Source organism: Nicotiana sylvestris, chromosome 6, assembly GCF_000393655.2.
Source record: "Nicotiana sylvestris chromosome 6, ASM39365v2, whole genome shotgun sequence".
Lineage (NCBI taxonomy): Eukaryota > Viridiplantae > Streptophyta > Magnoliopsida > Solanales > Solanaceae > Nicotiana > Nicotiana sylvestris.
Window position 1 is genome coordinate 173,562,604 of NC_091062.1, and position 23,656 is coordinate 173,586,259.

General features: G+C 40.7%; 1 protein-coding gene across 1 annotated transcript; it reads left to right on the forward strand.

Annotated features, from left to right (window-relative positions):
- Window positions 1-765: 765 nt before the first annotated feature.
- Window positions 766-3,695, forward strand: LOC138871706 (uncharacterized). The gene is made up of 4 exons (XM_070149603.1): window positions 766-967; window positions 2,004-2,299; window positions 3,222-3,374; window positions 3,465-3,695. Exons 1-4 carry the CDS (start codon window positions 766-768, stop codon window positions 3,693-3,695), a joined length of 882 nt encoding a protein of 293 aa, XP_070005704.1.
- Window positions 3,696-23,656: the final 19,961 nt, after the last annotated feature.

The window sequence follows — 23,656 nt, forward strand, 5'->3', positions numbered from 1 at the left end:
ATTGTGCCCATGATCATTGCAGAGATATACCGAGCCTTGGAGAAGTGTCAACAAGGAGCCGGACACTTCGAGGGCTGCAATTTGCTACTCTAGCTCTGGCTCATAGAACATCTCTAAAGGGGTGAATACCGGTAAGAGATTCAGCGAAAGGACTGGGATGATCATATAGATTTCCATCATCCAAGGCGGATGAATTACATGCCCAACATGTTCGCCCAGCCAGAAGACACCAAGAGATGGTTAGAGTTGTTTGAAAACCTAATTGAGGATCAAATACAATGGATGATCGAATGATTCCCTAGCGAGGAGTTTATCACCCGATCCAGGGACGCACCATTTCTAATATTAATTGGTCTGAGAGGAACCTACCGTTATGTCCCTCTTCGAGTTATGAGATAGGCTAGTAGGAAGCAGGTTATACCAAGGGTCGACAGGATGAGTCATTTCCGGGCCGACTTCCAAGCTGATGACAGTCCTTATAAGTGCCAAGCTCAGCATATGTGGCATTGCAAGATCATCATGGAAAGAGATACTATCGAACCAGACAGATACCACACTGGTTGCGCTCCCTACTATTCAGGCTGGTTAGAATCTAATCACGACGGTCTAGGTCAGCCAGGACTTGCTAGGGGCCACAGGATCATAGACGAGAGGGCCGAGGCATAGGTCAAATACAATCAACTACGCAAGAGGATTCGGGAATGTGAAAGCGAGCACCGTGAGATACAAGAAGCTCACCAAAGGCTGATTGAAGAGTGGAAAGACATGACTATTAGTGCCAACAAGCGACTGGGATACTTGGAGCAGGGTTTAGTAGAGCTGGAAAGGAAATTTCTCAAAAGAATCGAGGATTGCCAGAATACTGAAGGAAACGAGGGCGAACACCTAGCCAGAGCTTACCTGTTGCTAGGACTTCGCGAGTTGGTGAAGCTGTTCGATGGAGCCAAAGATTCTGAGTATGGAGAAGGTCCTTCTGGGACCAAGTAGATAGGAGTTTTTCCTTTTTTGCTTTACAAGATGTAATAAGGCCAACAACCATGAGTGATTTTTCATTTCCTGTTTATTTATTGTCAATTTGGGATTCGTCTACTTTTTATCAATAAAATGAGGCATTTAGCATCCTAAGTTCTCTAAATCAATTTGTCGCTAGGCCTACCTCGGGCACAAGAGGTCCCCAAATTAGGACATGATTTAAATTCCCACACTATGTGTTTAAATACTACAATACTTTTTATGATCCTCAATAACTTGGTTACCTTTTGTTTTATTCTTTGTTTTTGTTTTTATTATTCCCCTCCCCAAAGGTTAGTTCGTGCACTCTGGCATCATCATCCTATTCAATGAGATCCAGGGGCCCTCCACCCACTCCTCCTCTTAGTCTTATCAGAAACAAGAACAAAGGGAAGATGGAAGATTCGAACAACATCAGAAAGGAAAACTCAACTGAACGGGTAGAGGTCACTCATGATACTCAGGTTTCCAAAGAAAGCGCGTCCCAACTCGAGCATAAACTGTTGAAGTTCCAGAAAGAACTTGATCAAGTTCGAAATCTGGCGAATTTGTCATTTTCCCTCACCACTCCAGATGCCAACTTCCCAAATGCTCAAGACCCCACATCTCCACAAAATATCCAAAACCACTAAACCATCCCGCTCCTCACTGCCACTGCAACACCTGCCATACTTCCAACAATACTCTACTGCCTATCCCGGAACCCCAAAACTCCACAAATGACCACTTTCACACCCATCATAACACCCCTATCTACGTGGAAACCATGCCACACTCCACCTAACCCATCTCAAGCGCACCCGAGTCTGATAATAAAGACTTGCTCATCAGGAATCTGGCTGAAGAACTCAAGAAATTGACTAGCTGAATTCAGGGCGTCGAAGGAAGTAATGGGATTGAAGGGTTGAACTACGAAGATCTTTGCATACAACCCAATGTCGAACTACCCGAGGGGTACAAACCTTCTAAGTTCGAGATGTTTGATGGTACAGGGGATCTAAGAGTTCATTTGAGAACAAACTGCGACAAGCTGGTCGGGGTAGGAAAGGACGAGAGGATCCGCATGAAACTTTTCATAAGGATTCTGAAAGGAGATGCTCTGTCTTGGTACATTAGCCAAGACCCGAAGAAATGGTCGAACTGGGTGAGTATGGCATCCAGCTTTTTGGACAGATTCAGGTTCAACATAGAAAATGCACCAGATGTGTTCTACATCCAGAACCTAAAGAAGAAGCCCACAGAAACATTCCGTGAGAATGCTACTCGCTGGAGATCAGAAGCTGCTAAGGTCAGGCCTACTTTAGAAGAGGAACAAATGAACAAGTTTTTTGTCCGGGCCAGGACCCGCAGTATTATGAAAGGCTAATGTTGATTGAGAACCATAAATTTTCTGACATCATCAAGCTGGGAGAAAAGATCGAAGAAGGCATCAAAAGTGGTATGGTTACAAACTTTGAAGCCTTACAAGCCACCAATAAGGCTTTACAGTCTGGTGGTACGTCCAAGAGAAAGGACGTAGGTGCTGTAATGGTGGCACATAGAACCAAAGCCCCTATCAAATACCAAACCTATCCAATGCCTCCACTCACATATCAACCTACTCCGAACTACCAAGCACCCTCACCCTCTTACCAAACTCCACCAACCACTTATCAATCACCTCCACCTCCCACATATCAACCTACCTCACCAAGATATTCCCAACCTGTACATGTCTACCAAGCCTACAATGCTCAACCATCCCACTATCAATCGCCTCCCACACGTCAAAACTTTCCTAGACTTCGACCAAATTTTGACCGAAGACCTCCCAAATAGTATACCTCTATTGCTGAACCCATTGACCAACTGTACGAAAGGCTCAAAGCTGCTGGTTATGTCACCCCTATCCCTGCCATAACCCCTGAGAACTCTTCTCATTGGTCAACCCAAACAAATCCTGTGCATGCCATTCCGGCATGAAAGGACATACCATCGACGAATGTCGCTCCTAGAAAGACAAGATCCAAGCCCTAATTGATAACAAGATTATTGTGGCAAAGGAGCCTGCTTCGAATATCTGCAATAACTCTCTGCCAGACCACAAGGGTGGAGGTGTTCACATGATTGAAATAGAGGATGATTGGGACCCCAAAGGATCGATCGGTCTGATCACAGAAGGCGACAATCCAAAGAAGCCAATAATCACCCTTAATCCGATTGTAGTCCAGATTCAGCCTTCTGGGGACGCCGAGGTAAATATGTCCATGCCACTTAAGTTTGAAGCACCATCCTCAGCAAAGAAGCCAATGCCGATTGAGGTCGAATTTATGTCACCAGCAAATGCATCTACACCTTTCGAAATTGCAGTTTTATCGCCTAAGGTGCATGCTCCGTTCGGAGTAAAGATAGCCACGCCAATTCCGGTGGCAATGTCTGCAGTAACACCATTCCATACAAATGCCATACCTTAGGACTACACAACTGAGGCAAGAAGAAAAGGGAAGGTCAAGTTCGGGGAAGCTGTTGCGGCACAGGGTATGACAAGAACTGGTAGGGGTTATACCTTGAAACATTTGGCTGAGTCAAGCAAGCAGGCCTCTGGTCAGCCAACCATCACTGAAACTAGGCCCGATGATCTCTGGAGAAAGATACAAGCCAAGGAATACTCGGTTATTGATCAGCTGAACAAAATGCTGGCATAAATTTCTATCCTAGCTTTGCTACAAAATTTCGATACACACAAGAATGCCTTGTTGAGGGTGCTGAGCGAGGCATATGTACCAAGAAACATCACCGGAGGAGAGATGGCAAACATGGTGGGGCAGGTATTGGAAAGTCATAAGATCACTTTCCATGAAGATGAGCTGCCACCCGAAGGGTTGAATCATAACAAGGCATTGCACATCACCGTGCAATGCGAAGATTATTTTATCACCAGAATCCTGATTGATGGAGAGTCCAGCCTCAACATTTGTACGTTGGTAACACTCAGGACATTGGGAAAGGGGTTGTATGAGATCAAGGACGGGGCCATCAATGTCAAAGATTTCGACGGTTCCCAAAGGTCCACCATTGGGGAAATCAGCCTGTGTTTGCAAATGGGGCCTAATTGGTTCGATGTTGATTTTCAAGTGATAGGCGTACCGACATCTTACAATCTACTGCTGGGACGACCATGGATTCATGCTGCTGGGGCTGTAGCATTGAAACTGCATTAGGCAGTGAAATTCGAATAGAACCATCAAGATGTAATCATTCACGGCGATGGAAGCAATCCTATATATAGTCGCCAGACCATTCTGTCAATCAAAGGAAGAAGGAATCTAGGAGGGGAAACTTACCATCACATTGAAAGGGTGAACGCTGTTGACAAGGATAAATGGTGGGATAACAAGATCAAGAGTATATTGAACTGGAGCGGATACGAACCTGGAAAGGGACTTGGCAGGAACCTCCAAGGAATCGCTAAGCCTATCAAACTAAAGAAACATGGCACCACCTTCGGTCTGGGATATCAGTACACTTGGGAGGAATTCAACAACTGGTCGCCACCATGGCGCGATCCTTACTATTCGCTGGAGCAGCCAATACCACATTTGGAGAAGACTTTCCGGCCAGCCGATATTATTTATGGGTCAGAATAAGAGGAAGCACTGGCAGCAGTGAGGAATTTGTTCTTAGAAGACGATGATATGGATTGTTGTGTTGTTTTCGAGGAGGAGGGGGAGGAAGGCCCTTCCATACAGGCAGTAAGCAGAGGAGCATGCCTTAATAACTGGACCATCAGAACCACTAGAGCCCGAAAAGCCTCGGGGTAGCAAGGCTGAACAAGCATCATGCACTATCTTTTATTTTTACTAGTTGACTTTCTTTTCGCATTTTAGAATTTCGCAATAAGATATTCAATGTTCAAAACAGTTATGGAATTTATTAAAGCATTTCGACTTTCCCTATAAATCTTACTCCTATTATTTTCTCTCATTACTTTACTTATACATCATTACTATTACTTATCTTGATGAACCAATGACTGTGACGTGCAACGAGACACCGCAACAAACGGATATAGATTCAGAGGAAGATGACATATCGGAAGAGATTGTTAAAGAAGTAGAGAATTTTGAGAACAGAACTAAGTCCAACCTGGATGAGACTGAGATTGTTAACTTGGGAGATGCAGAAAATGTCAAAGAAACACGAATTAGTGTTCATTTGTCACCGTTAGAAAAGCAAGAGTACACAGAATTTCTAAGGGAATATAAGGACATATTTGCCTGGTCGTATGATGACATGACTGGTCTGAGTACATCCATTGTGGCTCACAAACTGCCAACCGATCCAGCATGGCCGCCGGTAAAGCAAAAGCTTAGAAAGTTTAAGCCTGACATGAGTCTGAAAATCAAGAAGGAAGTTGTTAAGCAAGTCAAAGCCAAGGTTCTCAGGGTAGTAGAATACCCAACATGGTTAGCCAACATTGTACCAGTACCAAAGAAGAACGGGAAGGTCAGAGTCTATGTCGACTACCAGGATCTCAACCGGGCCAGTCCAAAAGATGACTTCCCCTTGCCAAACATACACATCTTGATCGACAATTGCGCCAAGCATGAGTTGCAGTCATTTCTAGATTGTTTTGCGGGGTATCATCAGATCTGGATGGATGAAGAAGATGATGAGAAAACGACTTTCATTACGCCGTTGGGGATGTACTGTTACAAGATGATGCCGTTCGGATTAAAGAATGCTGGGGCCACCTATATGAGGGCCATGACCACCATTTTTCACGATATGATACACAAGGAGATCGAATTATATGTAGACAATGTTATCATCAAGTCCAAGAAATCCACTGATCACATGGAAGATTTAAGGAAGTTCTTCAATAGGCTGTGAAGGTACAACCTAAAATTGAATGCTGCAAAGTGTGCATTTGGGGTTCCTGCCGGAAAACTACTTGGGTTTATTGTGAGTCGCTGAGGAATAGAACTGGATCCATAAAAAGTCAAAGCTATTCAAGAATTGCCACCGCCAAAGAACAAGAAGGACGTAATGAGTTTCTTGGGGAGACTCAACTACATCAGCCGGTTCATAGCACAATCTACTATTATCTGTGAGCCAATCTTCAAGATGTTGAAGAAGGACGCCGATACCAAATGGACTGATGACTGCCAAAAGGCCTTCGACAGAATCAAGGAGTATCTATCAACACCACCAGTTCTGGTCCCGCCCGATCTAGGTAGACCTGTATTACTCTACCTTGCGGTACTGGACGGAGCTTTCGGTTGTGTCCTAGGGCAACATGATGAGACGGGGAGGAAGGAGCAGGCCATCTATTACCTCAGCAAAAACTTCACCCCGTACGAGGCCCGGTATTCTCTGTTAGAACGCACTTGTTGCGCTCTGACTTGGGTAGCTCAGAAGCTGAGGCATTACTTCTGTGCCTATATTATATATCTCATATCAAGGATGGATCCTTTGAAGTACATCTTTCAGAAGCCCATGCCCACTGGCAAGCTAGCCAAGTGGCAAATCCTGTTGAGTGAATTTGACATTGTCTACGTAACTCAAAAAGCAATCAAAGGACAAGCACTAGCAGATCACCTCGCTGAAAATCCCGTGGACGGAGAGTATGAACCCTTGAAAATGTACTTTCCTGACAAAAAGGTATCATTCATAGGAGAAGATATTGCAGAATCCTATGACGGTTGGAGAATGTTTTTCGATGGAGCAGCAAATTTCAAAGGAGTCGGCATATGAGCAGTACTAGTATCAGAAACCGATCAGCATTATCCGATGTCTACCAAACTCAGGTTTTTTACACCAACAACATGGCCGAGTACGAAGCCTGCATCTTAGGACTCAAGATGGCCATTGACATGAACATTCAAGAATTACTAGTAATTGGATTCAGACTTGCTTATACATCAGGTCCAAGAAGAATGGGCTATCAAGAACTCCAAAATACTCCCTTATTTGCATCATATACAGGAGTTGAGAAAGAGGTTCACAAAGACAGAATTCCAGCATGTCCCTAGAGTCCAGAATGAATTCGCCGATTCATTGGCTACCCTACCATCCATGATACAACACCAAGACAAGAACTTTATTGATCCCATTCCGATAAAGATCCATGATCAACCAGCTTATTGTGCTCATGTTGAGGAAGAAGCAGACGAAAAACCTTGGTTTCATGATATCAAGGAATATTTGACGAAAAGAGAATACCCAGAACTTGCAAAACTTACTCAGGAACGCACACTTCGGAGGTTGTCCAACAATTTCTTTCACAGCGGAGGTATCCTGTATAGGAGGACTCCTGATTTGGATTACTAAGGTGTGTCGACGTGAAAGAAGCATCTAAACTGCTAGAAAAAACCCATGCTGGGACCTGCGGTCCACATATGAACGGTTTTGTCTTAGACAAGAAGATACTCCGGGCTGGTTACTTCTGTATGACTATGGAAACGGACTGCATCCAGTATGTCCGAAAATGCCACCGCTGCCAGATACATGTAGACATGATCAAGGTACCCCCAAATGAGCTTACTGCAACAAGCTCACCATGGCCGTTCGCCGCCTGGGGAATGGAAGTTATTGGACCAATCGAACCTGCCGCGTCCAACGGGCACAGATTCATCTTAGTAGCAATCGACTATTTCACCAAATGGGTCGAAGCCTCGTCTTACAAAGCAGTAACTAAGAAAGTCGTGACAGACTTTGTTCGCGACCGCATTGTTTACCGATTTAGGATTCTGGCTCCAATCTCAATAGTGACTTGATGAAAGCTATGTGTGAAACCTTCAAGATCAAACACAAGAATTCTACAGCCTACATGCCTCAGATGAATGGAGCCGTACAGGCCGCTAATAAGAATATCAAGAAGATATTGAGGAAAACAATAGAGAAGCATAATCAGTGGCACGAGAAGCTATCATTTGCTTTATTGGGATATCGCACCACAGTGAGCACATCAACCGGGGCAACCCCCTATATGCTAGTTTACGGTACAGAGGCCGTCATTCCCGTTGAGGTAGAAATTCCCTCCCTAAGGATCATACAAGAAGCAGAGCTCGACGATGTAGAGTGGGTAAAGAGTCATTACGAGCAGCTGGCTCTTATCGATGGGAAAAGAATGAATGTAGTTTGCCATGGTCAACTTTATCAGAACAGAATGTCCCAAGCCTTCAACAAAAGAGTCAAGCCAAGACAGTTCACACCGGGGCAACTAGTGTTAAAGAAAATTTTTCCACATCAAGATGAAGCCAAAGGGAAATTCTCTCCCAACTGGTAGGGTCCGTACATGGTTCACCGGGTTCTAACAGGAGGAGCCCTCATACTTGCAGAAATGGACGGAGAAGTCTGGCCAAAACCGATCAACTCAGATGCAGCCAAGTGATACTATGTGTAATCTTATGCTTTCCTCATATGATGTAATTTGAACTACGCCCGACCTAATTCCCATTTAAGAAGGGATACGTAGGTAGCCCTATGGGTTCGGTCACAAGTCAATAAAATTTTCATTTCCCCTCGTAATTGGAAACTGGGACAGAAGTTTGAGGAGGACCCTCAAAATTTCAAAGTGATTTCAGTCAATCATCGCAAGCAGCCGTCAGAAGCATCAACCCAGTAAACTGGGGCAGAATTTTGAGGAGGACCCTCAAAATTCTGTAGCAAGAAAAGTTGCAGTGTCTTGAACCACGTCGCAGTCGTCGGTTCATCTAAAGAAAACTATTCTCGAATATGTACTTATGTTATATTTTAACTAAATAATGCATGTTTGTTATCAAAATTGCTCTGTTTAGTAACGCTACCCCAATGATACGCACAGTATCACCGAAACAGAGCCGAGAATAGCCAGTGGGGATACGAACTAACCTTTCCCCTTTACAAAACTCACGATTTTCTTTGGATGCAGGCACCTGGGTTGAAAAATCATCGAACATATTATACACTCATATTGTTCAGGAATACAACTCTCAGAATTGTTCACGTTTACCAGCATTTGCTATCCACGCATGCAGGCGATATTCCCTATATCGCAACGTCCCCGGCAGTCACAATGTCGCAACCTGCTATCAGCTAAGAAACTCTATTACCATTTGCTCTTTTATTTTTATTTTTGCATTGCATAAGGCTACCATTCTGCCTTCCGAGACTAAGCACTATCTCCATCTGCATTTTCTGCATTGCATAAGGCTATTATTCTGCCTTCCGAGACTAAGCACTATCTCCATCTGCATTATTTGCATTGCATAAGGCTACCATTTTGCCTTCCGAGGTTAAGATCTACCTCCACTTGCATGGCTAAAAGATCTCCACCTTTACACCTGCATGGCTAAAATATCGCCGCTTCATTTTACACTTGCATGGCTGAAAGATCGCCGCTTTATTTTACACCTGCATGGCTGAAATATCGCCGCTTCATTTTACACTTGCATGGCTGAAAGATCGCCGCTTTATTTTACACTTGCATGGCCGAAAGATCGCCGAGTTATTTTACACTTGAATGGCTGAAAGATCGCCGCTTATTGCATTTCATGGGCTGAAATATCTCCAAACACTGTATTTCATGGGTTGAAAGATCGCCAAATTATCTAAGGGCGTCATTGTTCGGAGGCACCATTTACATAGCCCGAGAACACAATGTCATGGCCTGAAAATCCCTTTTATCTTTTACATATCATTATTTAAAGGCATAATAGTTCGGAGGCATCATTCTCATAGCCCGAGAGCAGCATTTCATGGCCTGTGAATCCTTTATCATACGCTTCATGGCCCAGAATGCCATGGTCTGAGGGCGTCATCCTAACCGTCCAAAGACAACATTCATGGTCCGACGGGAACTTGCATCATGTTTAAATTTATGCACAATATATGCTTGTATTACTCATTTGCAGGCAAACCGGCGAGCAACAACCATCTCAGCAGGAGCGATCCCGCTCCAATTCCTGCAGCCCTATTAGACCTTAACAATTCATCCCGACCTGAATATTGCGCCCGTTCTTGAAAAGGTCTCCATCGGCATACTCCGATGATGGATCCCGAACTACATACGTCCTGATTCCTGTAGAACCAAGGATATGTAGGTAGCTCAGAAGCCAGAGTACGACCTAAGTCTACTCGAACCATTTCGTTCGGTCAAAATTGGTCATCATATCTTTACTCGACAACTCTTTCATCCTTCCGGGGTAAAGAGGGGAAGCTATTGATACCCAATTTTTCCTTGTATATATGCAAAATACTTTCAAAATAGAATGTATATGCATATGTAAGTATTTCCCAAGGTTTTAATATTTTTCTCTTAATTTTTAAGGGGGTTTAAATCAATTTACTGCCTATTTTAGCAAGAAAAACCCAATAATTATTCCCACAATTATCATTTTGGTGATTCATTTATTATATTCTCATATTTATACTAAAATATAGCTAATATAATTTTTTTTGCATATTTTTACAAATTTGTTTGTCATTTTTAAATCTAAATTGCATATAATTGCAATATTGGCCTCTTTTAAGATTTAATTGTATTTATATTTATAAAATTAACTTCAGTATTTGTTTTTGATAATTATGTATTATTAATCATTTTAGTGCTTTTAATTTATTTCTGGAAATTATTTTACTATTTTTTATAAAATAAATAAGGGAAAAATGACTATTTAAATGATAGCCCATTTGTATTTCAATTTTGGCCAGATTTGAACCCCTAATTAAACCCAATATCAAACCCAATTACCCAGCCCAAATCCTAAATCTACTCGACCCACAACCCGTTTGAATAGCCCGCCCAGATCCCCATTCAATCCAGGTCGTTGATCAAAATGATCAACGGCCACCATTTAACCTTTCCTAAATTAATCCCGACATACCCCCCAAACCCTATTCATTTGCACCTGTAGCCGCCTTCGAACTCCCTCCTCTCTTAATTCTCCCTCAACTCCCCTCTCAAACCCTAGCCGCCTCCCTACGCTTCCACCTTAAAATTGCCGGAATCCATGGCTTCCAAGGCCATTGAAGCCCTATACCGGCCTCGTATAACTCCTACACACCTGGTCACTATAGTTTCAAGGCCTGACCATGAAGAAGCTTGGTCCAGACCTCGGATGCTTTCAGTGCTATGGCTATCTCCGGCCATTTTCGACCTTGTTCCGACCAGCTATGGTTATTCGAGCTTGATCTCGACCTCTCATGCTTAGATCGATGATTTCCAAGCCTTTCTCACCCGCTGGGTTTCTTCTGAAACCCTAACCTTTGAGGTTTTTCTGATTCTTTTAGATCCGTTGTAGATCTGTGCTTACCCTAAACTTTCAAACGTTTTCTCAAAGTTTCTTTCAAAACTCTGCTTTCAAAACTTTTATCTTTTCCGATCTAGGGTTTTGTTGAGTTGTTTAGAAGTTTCTCTGATCTTTAGCATGTTCTACTATGCTTCTTATGTTGATTCTTCTACCATGTTTTTTATGTTGCTTCCCTATTGTGTTTCTTATGTTCTTCTATGTTTCTTATACTGTGTTTCTTATGTTGATTCTTCTACCATGTTTCTCATGTTGCTTCCCTACTGTGTTTCTTACGTTCTTCTACTGGAATGCGCATACTAAAGTCTTAGTTCCCTTTTTGGGATTTCCGAACTTATTTCATTAGTATTGCTGCCTGATTTACTCGTCCTTTCATCTTTACGCTCGATTGATGGTAAAACCCTAAAATTTAGGGATTCATTCGAGTTTTGAGACCATTTGCTATGTGATTTGCTTGTTCTTAATCTCTAAACTTGTTCGATTTCAAAACCCTAAACTTCTTTGTACCTAGTCGAGTTTCTGAAGTTGTTTCATCTACTGTTCGATTGAGTTTCGAAATCTTTATTTCGACTTTTATTTCTTTATATGATTCTGGTTCCCTACTAAACTCTTCTAAGGTCTTTCTACTGGACCCTATGCATGTTATTTAATACTCTCTCTCTTGCTGAGTTACTATGTGACTACCATGCTCCTATAGTTCATTGATTTTGCAATTGCTTGACACCTTTCTTTGTCCTAAATTCAGCCTCGCATGTCTGATACTTGTGTACTCTTTATATGTGCTGAACTTCACTTCTAAAGGGATTTCAAATTTTGATTAGTTTCAAACTTCCTTCTGTATAAGTTTGATTGATTTCTTTCCTTGTTTCCTAATTTCCCTGTGACTCGATTTAAGTTAAAAGTTTTCCTTAGCTTTTCTGACCTGGTTCATTTATGGACCAATACTTACATAATCTTTGACCCCTTGATTTAATGCACACTGGGGGATCTTTACCTTATTTGTTTTAACCGTGTATTTCAAAATCCTTCCCTTAATTAAAACCCCTATGTATTTACCCCTAATTGCCTATTTTGCACAAGATGTTTATTTGATTCCTTTCCCTAAATATCTTTACTGTTTAAGCTTTTACCGTTTAAGTTTCTTAATTGATTTTAAACCCCTGCTCTTCATTGACACAAACAAGGATCACTCATAGTCTTTCTGAACTTATACTTACACTCGAAAGAAAATAATCTTTCTTGTTGCTTGTACTGTGGCCTGTTTACAAGACCTACTGCTTACTTTTCTTTACTTGCTTCTTTGAAAACTGGTATGTCCTGATTTAAGCTTTTAGCATTACATCAATGTGTTTATTTACTGCTTTTGTATCCCTGTCTGCTTACTGTTTCTGTGTATTTCAGCACTACTGATCTCTTTCTGCATGTTCTATTATAAATCCCAAATCCCTTCCCCCCTATGTGTTTAAGCTATGGTTTGGGGCATGGAAATACTACAAGTTATTTCCCATGAATCAAACTCGATCCCTTGGGATCCTAGCTTCTAAATAGTGTGTTATGGCAGGTTTGAGATTATGCTAGCATCCTCCATTGCTGAGCATGCTTGAAGCCTGTCCTGGCCTAAGCAATAGGCTCTTTATAATTTCCCTACCCCCCTGAACTCCCTATGTGTGTTTATTAGTAGCTGTTTCCCTCTCCTTTTCCCCTTTAGTAGTCTATTCTGCACTTGCACACTTTCTTAGTCTTTAAGTTCTGCCCCCTCTTGTGAGCCTTGCCTTAGGACCCTTTGAGTTCCCTCTGAACTTGGACACTTGAGGGCTGGTCCTTCCGTACTGCACTTGTCCTAATCTGATTATACATTTGGGTGTGAGTATTGCCCAGAGTCCCTTTGAGGCTTTTAGGGAACTTTGACACACTCAAATGTGAGAAAGGCTTTGGATCATGATCCCTTGGAGTTGGTTTACCTCATATTTCAGACATGAAGTCTGAATCAGGCTTTCCTTTGGTTGTAGTTTATTTATATTTTCTGATGTATTTTTTTTACCTTATTCCGGGCTGTAATAATTTGTAATAAACTCTTGGGTATAGATAGTGAAGGGGGGGGGGTAACTATGTATGCGAAGGGTAGATATCATGCCTCTAGGTATTTTTGAATTCTGCATTCTCACATAGATATCATGCCTATAGGTATCTCTGAATTCCGCATTTCTCACATAGATGCCATGTCTATAGGAATTTTGGATATGGATATAGAAATCAATCCTATAGGTGTTTGGAATTCTGCACATGCAAATGCATATAGAAATCATGCCTACAAGATTGTCTAAATCTGCACATTCAATTGCACCTAGATATCATGTCCATAGGTCTTAAACAAAATTCAGCATCTAGATATCATGTTCATAGGTTTAAAACGAGTCTTCTGCATTTTTATATCATGTCTACAAGGTTCAAAATCAGCTACGCGTAGAAAGCATGTCTATAAGAATTCCTAATCGAATCTGAATCACTTCATTCACGTCTAGAGCTAAAACTAGTAATAATGAGTCTCATCAGCGGCAGAACTTGTGACCTTCGTTAAAACTTTCTCTCTTTAATAATCTGACAACCTTTTTAACTAGTACGTGTTCAATTTATTATTGCTTTCTGAATTCAGTAGATACCATGCCTATAGGATCCTTATCCAACACTTAGGCAAGCCTTAGGGCGAAGTTATAAACTAAATTTGTGCTATTAACTACAACCAGTAGGCAAGCCTGATTCGGGCTTCTTATCTGAATTATGTAATAAATCAGTCTGCCTCAACCTTTAAGTTCTTAATCAGACCATAAACAGTATGTGAAAGTCATGCTAATTATGTGCTTTCTTTGTTCAAGGAGGTATATTTGAGCTTTTTACTTGTTATGTGCTTTCCCCCAACTTGCTATACATGTTTTATGTGTTGCCTTAGAATTTTGCCTTTGAAACTACAAATAAGCCTAATATCCCTCCCCTTTAGGATTAGTAGACCTAAACGCCTCCAGGACTGATAGGATTGGGACGGGTAATAGCATGCAATAAGTAAACGAGTCCATTCCGCGCTTTAATACCTTGATGGGGTGGGAAAGGGTAGATATGGATATGATGATCGCGCAATAATGTCACGTGTAGCCCCTCATTGAGGAGTGATTTCCGGACATTGTGTGGGGTGATCCATATTATTAATAAACCTAGGATCCCCCCCTTTTCCCTTTGTTTCTTTGTTTTCTTCTAAAAATTTCAAACTATTCCCTTTAAGAAAATCAGCTTCCTTTTAATTTTTTCCAATTTTGTTTGTAACCATTATGTGAAAATCCCCTCTTATTTGAAGTTTTATTTGCCTACATATTATTTGCACCTAAATTTACAATAATAGTCTGGCCGGGAACCACAGTAGTGGATCCTGAGGGGTGCCTAACACCTTCCCCTTGGGATAATTTCAAGCCCTTACCCCAATCTCTGGTTACTCAAATCAAACCTTCTTGGTGTCCTAATGCACCTTAATCATTAGGTGGCGACTCTTCGATTCAAACCCAAATTCCCAAAAGGAAATGAGTTGTCCTCCCAAATGTCATAAACCCGATTTCGCGAGAAAAAAGGGGGCGCGACAACGAGGGCCATGTGTGATTAAATGGCATACCTCAATTTATTGGTAAAAGACAATACTTAATTAAAAAGGGCCAAGGTGTTTGGGTTTACTCTAGATTAAGGTTCAAATTACCCATACTAGTTATAAGCCCATATTGGATAATACCGGGTATTTTAATCACTTGAAAGGGTTTAGGCCAATGATAAACCCAATCATTTCGACGCCAGGCTTCCTGATAAGCCCAATAAATTTGCTCGCATGGGGGGCCAATTTAAACTCACGTGATTTACTTGAATATAACTTTTAGACTCAAGGCCTAAAGCGTTCAAGCTCATAATCATGGCCTTGTTTGGGCCACTCGTAAGCTTGGCCCAATTCACCCTATATGCCCAAATCAACATTAATCACGAAAACGAAATAGCATTGGGCATAGGACCAGATAAACAATTTTATCACATTGAAACATAATTACCCAAATCATGATCCTAATATATAAAAATCTGGACAAGATGACCAACGGTTAATACACGATTCATGCAGATATGCATTGAGCAACAGAAGCTAACTACCATCAACCAACCAATAAGAATAGGCTTTGAGCTAAACCAAAGAGAGACAGATCATGTAGAAAACAGGGGATAATCAGTAAAGAGTAGCTCTGAAGTCCAAAATAAAGTCAAACCCAAACTTCAAAAGATAATACTAACTACTTCTATTACAATGTCTCATGAAAATGATATACTGGTGAATACTTGCCAAAATGAATATGATCTATTCACCCAAGCTTTAATACACCACAATAGAAATATCAACCTCTAATCAGCACCAACGGCATGCCCATTTTTTGACTTAATATTTGTTGATTCTGGCCAACCAGTGGCCAAATCCACAAAACATAGCCAAGCTTACAACGACAGCCTTCAACAAACCTCACATAAGCATCATTTGAGAAGGAATCACTGATTTCAACAAGAATAGATATCATACAAGGCACAACAAGCTAATTATGAACAAATTTCAGCATATGAGGCTGATAAATCAAACAATGGTAAATCTGGGACATTAGATCTCTAATAGTGAACGAGAAATCATTCGAATACATGTGAAACCACAGAGATAAACTGAGTGTCCAACATTAGGAATACTAACACTACATCACATCCACTAAAGTCTATAACAAGCTCAATTAAAGCTGGAAATAAACTATATGATAAACCTTAAGTCATGACAAAAACTACTAGATTTAGAATTTAAAATGAAGCTGAAGTTTAAACATTGGAGCGTCAACTTTCATTCAGTATTCATATTCCCACTCCAAGGATTCGAAAATGTACCTGGATACAACCAAAAAACAGCTACAGAACTTCAGCAAAAGAGAGTGAGATCAACAGTATTTTAGCAGCAAAACAACAAGTTCAATCCATGTCTAGAATCCCAAAATCAGCAATGAACAAGGTGTTCAAGCTTTGAAAAAAAAGAAAAACCAAGAAAATGAAAACCAGTTGATCAATGGAATAATACTTGAGATCCCCTTTTTTGTGTTTTTCTAATTATGAAACTCTAAGTATTTTCAGTGTTCTAGGTGCAGAAAAAATAGTACATGAAATCTTTCAGCCGTTTCTATTTTTTTTGGACTTCTAATCTCTCCCCAGAAATGAAGGAAATGAGCCTTTTTATAGCAAGCTTTAGGGCAGAAAAATTGATTTTAAACTTTACGTTTACCCTTTCCCCAATTTTCATCTTTTCATTTCGGACCCTAATCTTTTAAACTTCGGTAATTCATCCAATTCCCACCTTCCTAGCAGCTTCATAGGCAGTTAGCCAAGATTCCTATCTATCCAATTCCCCTAAATACCCTTAAAACGCCTGCCAATTACTATCAACCAAAGCTGTGCTTTGAACCTTTTAGACAACTGAACCCCAAAAACCCTTGGGCCTTTATGCTAACGGGCCTGTCTGCATGCAAGGCAGGCCCCAGACCAAACAAAAATCCAAAACAAAACAATTTCAAAAGAAGAAGAGAGAGAAACAGTAATCACGACCAAATAATTAAATTAAAAAGAAAACATAATTGAACCTGAGATGAGGGAAAGAGATCAACTAAACGAATGCTTGTGAAGTTCCCTCCGCAAATCTGGTTGGCTTGACACATCCGAGTCTTGTTCGAAATGAACCAAAAATAACGCTAGGCAATTATTCTCGCCAAGAACAATCAACTAGCGTAGGTTTTGGTTGAATCAAATCTGAAAACTTCCAAGAAAATCGAACGGAGAAAAAGGGTTTTCACTTCTGGGCACTTAGATCTAAAATTTGCCAATCTTGGTGGGGTTTCTAATGTAATTGAAAGGAAATGGGAGATGAGGGAAGTGTGGGGGTTGTATGGTTAGAAGATGGGGGAGTTTAGGGTGGCGCCGCCGGCTAAGGGTTCCAAGTCGGTGGTCTCTAGGGTTTTCTGATTGAGAGAGATGAAAGAGTGAGAGGGGTTCGAATGGGGAGGGGGGTAGTCATTTTAGGATAGTTAAATACTCAAAGTCCCGAGTTCCGGTCCGTTAGATCTTATTGATCCAATGGTTGGGGGGGGCTAAAATGGGGTAGTTTGGTTAGGACGGGGAGGGTAGGGACTAGGTTTGGGCCTGGTTGGACAGGTGGAGGGGGGACTTATTTGGGCTTTAGTAATTTGGCCCTAATAGCTTTTTTTTTCTTTTCAATTCTTTTCTTTTCCTTTTCAATTAATTAAAAACCTAAATTAAACTCTTAAATTAAATTAATTAAGCTAATTATCTACTATAATATTTATAAATTTTATTTACTCCTAAATTAAAAGAGGAAATTACTAATTTAAAACTAAAAATGCAAAAGTAAGTTAATTTTTGTGATTTTCATTTTTAATAAAATAAATAATTTATTAGTTAATCCTAAAAATATGAAAATGAAACCTAAATGCAATGCATGGTATTTTTGGCATTTTCATGATTTTAATAAAAATAAACATGCACAGAAATGTAAACAATTAGCATAAAATCCCATAAAATCCTATAAAATTTTAAAAATGGCAAAAATTATTTTTCTTGTATTTTATGGGAGTAATTCCTACAGGGAAAAAATTACGTGCTCATAGCTACCCCTCTTTGCTCAGAAACACGAAGAGTTTTCGTGCAAAGATAAAGTGAGCGGATACGAGCGATTTTTGCTTGTTTGAATATTTTGTGGGAAGCATTTTTTGAAAGATTTGACCGCACCTTGCTTTCGAGGTTGGCTACATATCCTTGGCTATAAAGGAATCAGGTCAGTATAGTTCAGGAAGTTTCGGTAGCTGGGACTACCAGGAAGCTGTGATTTCACTGTTGCTGCCGCTGCTACTGCTTGTTGAACTCCTTATTACAACAAAACAAAATAAAAGAAGCTAGGCTAAACTATGATCTATGAATTATAAGAATCCTATCTATATCTTCAAACTTAATCTTGCAGTTTCTGCTACCCTGCTGACTTGTACTTTCCCGGTGAGCTTCCTTTGTTGCTGATTTGAATTGCATTCTGAAGTGAATTCCTTTATTCTCCAGGTGGCGCCTGATTGCCAGCATTTGAACTGTATTCCCTTATTCTCTGGGCGGATGCCTGATTACCAAAACTTGAATTGTATTCCCTATGTTACCTTAAACTATTTTCCCTTAAAACCTGTGCTGTCTTCCTTTGAACTTGAACTGCTTTCCTTATTCTCCAGGTGGGCACCTGATTGCCAAACTTTAACTGTATTCCCTTGCTCTCCAGGTGGGCGCCTGATTGACAAAACTTTAACTATATTCCCTTGCTCTCTAGGTGGGTGCCTGATTGCCAAAACTTTAATGGTATTCCCTTGCTCTCTAGGTGGGCGCCTGATTGCCAAAACTTCAACTGCATTCCCTTGCTCTCCAGGTGGGCGCCTGATTGCCAAAACTTGAACTTGCTTTTCTTCGAATCTTGACTTGTTTTCCCTTATTCTCCAGGTGGGCTCTTGATCGCTGAACTTGACCCGCCTTCCTTTGAACATTGCTGCTTTCCCTTTGTTCTCCAGGTGGGTGCCTGATTTCCAACACTTGCGCTGATTTTCCTCGAAACTTGAATGGTTTTCCCTTGTTCTCCAGGTGGGCTCCTGATTGCTGACCTTGAACCATCTTCCTTTGAACATTGCTGCTTTCCCTTTGTTCTCCAAGTGGGTGCCTGATTTCCAACACTTGCACTGCTTTTCCCTCGAAACTTGACTCGTTTTCCCTTATTCTCCAGGTGGGCTCCTGATTGCTGAACTTGAACCATCTTCTCTTGCTACTTGGAACTATTTTGCTTAGAAACTTGCACCATTTTCCCTTGCTCTCCAGGTGGGCGCCTGATTGCTGAACTCATGCCGTTCTCCTTTGAAACTTGAGTTGTTCTCCCTTGTTCTCCAGGTGGGCTCCTGATTGCTGATCTTGACCCGCTTTCCTTTGAACTTGTGTCTTCTGCCCTTGTTTCTCCAGGTGAGCGCCTGATTGCTGAACCTGAACTGCTTTCTCTTGAGACTGCTTTTCCTTGGAACTGTCTTCCCTTGTTTCTCCAGGTGGGTGCCTGATTACAACAAAATAGACAAAACAAAGAAACTTTTCTTCCCCAGTTTTGGTATCTGGGCACATCTGTGAGTGTTAATTGAATCATGTTACCTAATATCTCTAAGAATTTTAAAAGCTAGATCCCATTATCCAGGAGGGCCCTGAAAATTTCAAATTAAATATCATCTTAAGAATGACAACTTTTGAAGCTAAATTATATTTCCTAAAGGCAGGACTTATGCTAAATCTTGTTACCTATGAAGATCTTAAAACTAAATCCCATTATCCAGGAGGGTCCTGAAAATTTCCAATTGAATCTCGTCCTAAGAATGAAAACTTCAAAACCAACTTATATTTCCTCAAAGTAGGGCTTATGCTAGATCTTGTTACTCATGAATGTCTTAAATTTTAACTAAGTCCCATTGTCCAGGAGGGTCCTGAGAACTTCAAATTAAATCTCCTTATCTAGGTGGGTCCTAAGAATTTACGGTCGAACCTGTCTGGTACATGCTTTCCTTACAGAGGGTTCCTCCGGAACAAACAAGATTTCTTGCCCCTGTTTCAATCAAAGAGAACTTTATCAGTTTGAAAAATATGGTGATTAGTTTGTGACATTCTTGCTGAAAGTGGCCTATCCATTGCCGTGCTTTGCTCTAACTGGTTGCGTTGAACTGGAAAAGAGTTATTTCACCTTCCGATTGAACCTTAGCCACAAAACTTTGAATGACCTGAGTGCCCTATAATCAGCCTGCTGTTTTATCATGTTTGTCTCTCCCTTCTAAAACTCTATACTTCTCCCCACAACTCACGAAACCACTTGATCACTTGAACACGACTAACACCTTATTTTCCCATTCTGCATCATGCTATTTTTGGCATGTTATGACCGCACTTTGCTTTGTACAATTTGGAAGTTGGTAATAAGCTTTGCAATCCTTTATTTTGCTTAGCAAGTCTAACATTGAAAAAGCTTTAGAGGAATAGACCCAAAAGGAAATTAAATGCAATGACTTCGAGAGTTATGAATAAAGAAGAGAATCAACACAGAAAGACTGTTTGAGGAAGAAGGGAAAAATGACTTATCTGAGTGAGGCTGCTGGCATCAATGGTCATGACATGCACTTCGGATTAATCAGCCTAGTCCATTCAGTCAATCCTCTTTCAGTCTTCACACTTTATGCCCGAGGTTCCCATAATCCGATTCCTTTGCAAAGTCAACAACCTTATTCGGCCTGCAGTGCCCTAAAGGGTTTTCACCAACAAACCTCTCTCATTTGTTCATCTCTCAACTCACTGTTGCCTTACAGTGCCCGTGAGGGTTTTCACTAATAAGACTCTCTCATTTTTAATTTCTCTCAGCTTTCCATCGCCTTATGGTGCTCGTGAGGGTTTTCACCAATAAGACTCTCATTTTTTATTTTTCATGCTTAGAACGGAGTGTTGCCCCTGATATGAATCACACCTCTGCTTGCTCAACTTGGCATCTCTCGAAGACTGATCGGAAGGTCTTTCTTTGGACTATAATGTAGGTTTTTGGATAGGTTAGAAAGAAAGGATTCCACAAAGGCTCAAAACAGCTTGAATGGGTTCAAAATTACAACTTTTGGTATCAGATCTCTTACAACAACCACAACTTCTGCCCTAGTTTCTTTGCTTGGGGTCTTTTGAATTTTTATTTTGATGGGACCGAACCATGAGGCTGCCTAAGTATTCTTAAAAGGAATCAGGTCGAACGTAGTTCATGACATAGGAATTGCTTTGTTGTTGTTATTTTTCTCTTTTCTTTTTCTCTCTTTTTTCTTTTCCTTTCTTTTTCTTTCTCCCCCCACTTTTTCCATTCTTTTCTTTCTCTTTTCTCTTCTCTTTTCCTCTTTTTCTTCTTTACTTACCTTTTGCGTTTGTATTTCTGAATTTTGCTACTGATTCCAAAAGAGGGGTATGAAAAGAAATAAATAAGGCTCAAAGGGGTAACAAAGAATAGAGTGTTTAGATAGCAGAATAAAATGCCTTCGTCATTCCAATCTTCAAACTATGCCAAGTACAAACAACAATTTAGACAAACCAAAGAAATCACTATATAATATCTTTTGACTGCGTCAGAACTAATAGCCATATCTACACATTTGTCTTTCATATCTATTAAATATAAAGCGCCATTGGACAATACTCTTGTTACAATAAATGGCCCCTGCCAATTTGGGGCGAACTTGCCTTTCGCTTCTGCCTGATGTGGAAGGATGCGTTTCAATACCTTCTGACCCACTTCAAATTTCCACAGACGCACCTTCTTGTTGTATGCTCTTGCCATTCTATTTTGATACAACTGGACATGACACACTACTGCCAATCTTTTCTCGTCAATCAAACTCAATTGCTTCAGATGAGTTTTGACCCACTTATCATCATCAATCTTGGCTTCTGCAACAATCTGAAGGGATAGAATTTCAACTTCTGCGAGTATTACTGCTTCAGTGCCATATACCAACAAATAAGGAGTTGCACCTACTGAAGTGCGAACAGTAGTGCGATAACACAACAATGCAAAGGCCAACTTTTCATGCCATTGCCTAGAACCTTGAACCATCTTCCAAAGTATCTTTTTTATGTTCTTATTGGCTGCTTCGACTACTCCATTCGCCTTGGGGTGGTATGGGGCGGAATTTTGATGTGTAATCTTAAATTGTTGAAACACTTCTTTCATCAGATGACTCTTAAGATTGGCACCAATATCTATGATGATCACCATTGGATGCTGCTGGCTCAATTGGTTTGATGACATCCATACCCCAGGCAACAAAAGGCTATGGTACGGACATTGTGTGCAATTCAGATGGTGGAGAATGAATCAAATCTCCGTGTACTTGGCATTGATGACATTTGCGCACAAAACTGATGCAATCTAGCTCCATGGTGAGCCAATAATAACCCTCTCGAAGAATTTTCCTTGCCAGAACATACCCACTCATGTGTGGCCCACATACTCCGGAATGCACTTCGGTCATGATAGTCTGGCTTGTCTTGCATCTACACATCTCAGCAATCCAAGATCTGGAGTTCTTTTGTACAAAACTCCTCCACTGAAGAAAAATCCACTTGCCAAATTTTGAATTGTTCTCTTTTGATCTCCCGTGGATTGTATCGAATATACCCCCGACCTGAATTACTCCCTGATATCGTGGAAGCAAGGTTCACTGTCAAGTTCTTCTTCCACCATGTTACAGTAAGCATGCTGATCGCGGACCTGAATATGTAAAGGGTCAACATAAGCTTTATCTGGATGATGCAACATTGATGCCAAAATAGCCAAGGCGTCAGCAACTTCATTGTGGATCCTAGGGAAGTCACACCTCCTTTTTCCTACCCCCGTAAGGGTATAAGGGAGATTTTTCCAATTTAAGTCACAATCGAAATGAGATTATTTATTTAAGATTCAGAGTTTCCACTTGAGATAATTTATGGTATCTCAAGTCACCGGTTTAAAATCCCGAAATGAGGAAGTTGACTCTGTTTCACAGTCTGCGAACACAGAAATCCGGGTAAGGAATTCTGTTAACCCGAGAGAAGGTGTTAGGCATTCCCGGGTTCCGTGGTTTTATCACGATCGCCCAACTATTATTATTGGCCTATTTATCTCATTTTAAACACTTTTAAACCTATGTGCCTTTTAACTTTTTAACCGCTTTTATTTATTTAAGGAATTATTTCAAGGTTATTTAAAATACATCGTAAGCCAAGCTACATGAAATGTATCCGTGAGTCATGACACGTTCTATTTAACCTTGTTGGAAATTAGAATCGGGTCACATGAAATGTACACCCGGGTTTTAGTAATTACAAATCACAACTACGTCACAGGAACCATACCGTAGCCATGATAATTATTAATCGCGTCTAAAGCAAGCTACGATATTTATGAATATTAACAGCTTAAGCGTAGTCTTAGCTAAGCCCAAAATTACGCGTTTAAATCCTATTGCATTACCATTATAATGAAATGTTGCGGTATTACAATCAGCTGAGCTGCCAAAATTCAAGGAGTCTATATGAGAATAGCTTGACCTTTTGGCTATATATACCTAAAAATTCTAGAATTAGCAATAATGGTCCAGAAAATTTAGAGTAACCAACATTTTTGATAACTTCAGTTTTGGACTTGCATTTGCAGTATCCAACATTTTTATGGACTAATTAGTGAAGGACGACAATAAAGG

Bases quoted from the DNA above. Each gene is read 5' to 3' on its own strand.
- LOC138871706 (XM_070149603.1), top strand. From the start codon at position 766: ATGACTATTAGTGCCAACAAGCGACTGGGATACTTGGAGCAGGGTTTA. The intron at 968-2,003 runs GTCCTTCTGGGA...TTGATGGTACAG, and splicing joins AGATTCTGAGTATGGAGAAG to GGGATCTAAGAGTTCATTTG. The intron at 2,300-3,221 runs GTCAGGCCTACT...ATTGTAGTCCAG, and splicing joins GGAGATCAGAAGCTGCTAAG to ATTCAGCCTTCTGGGGACGC.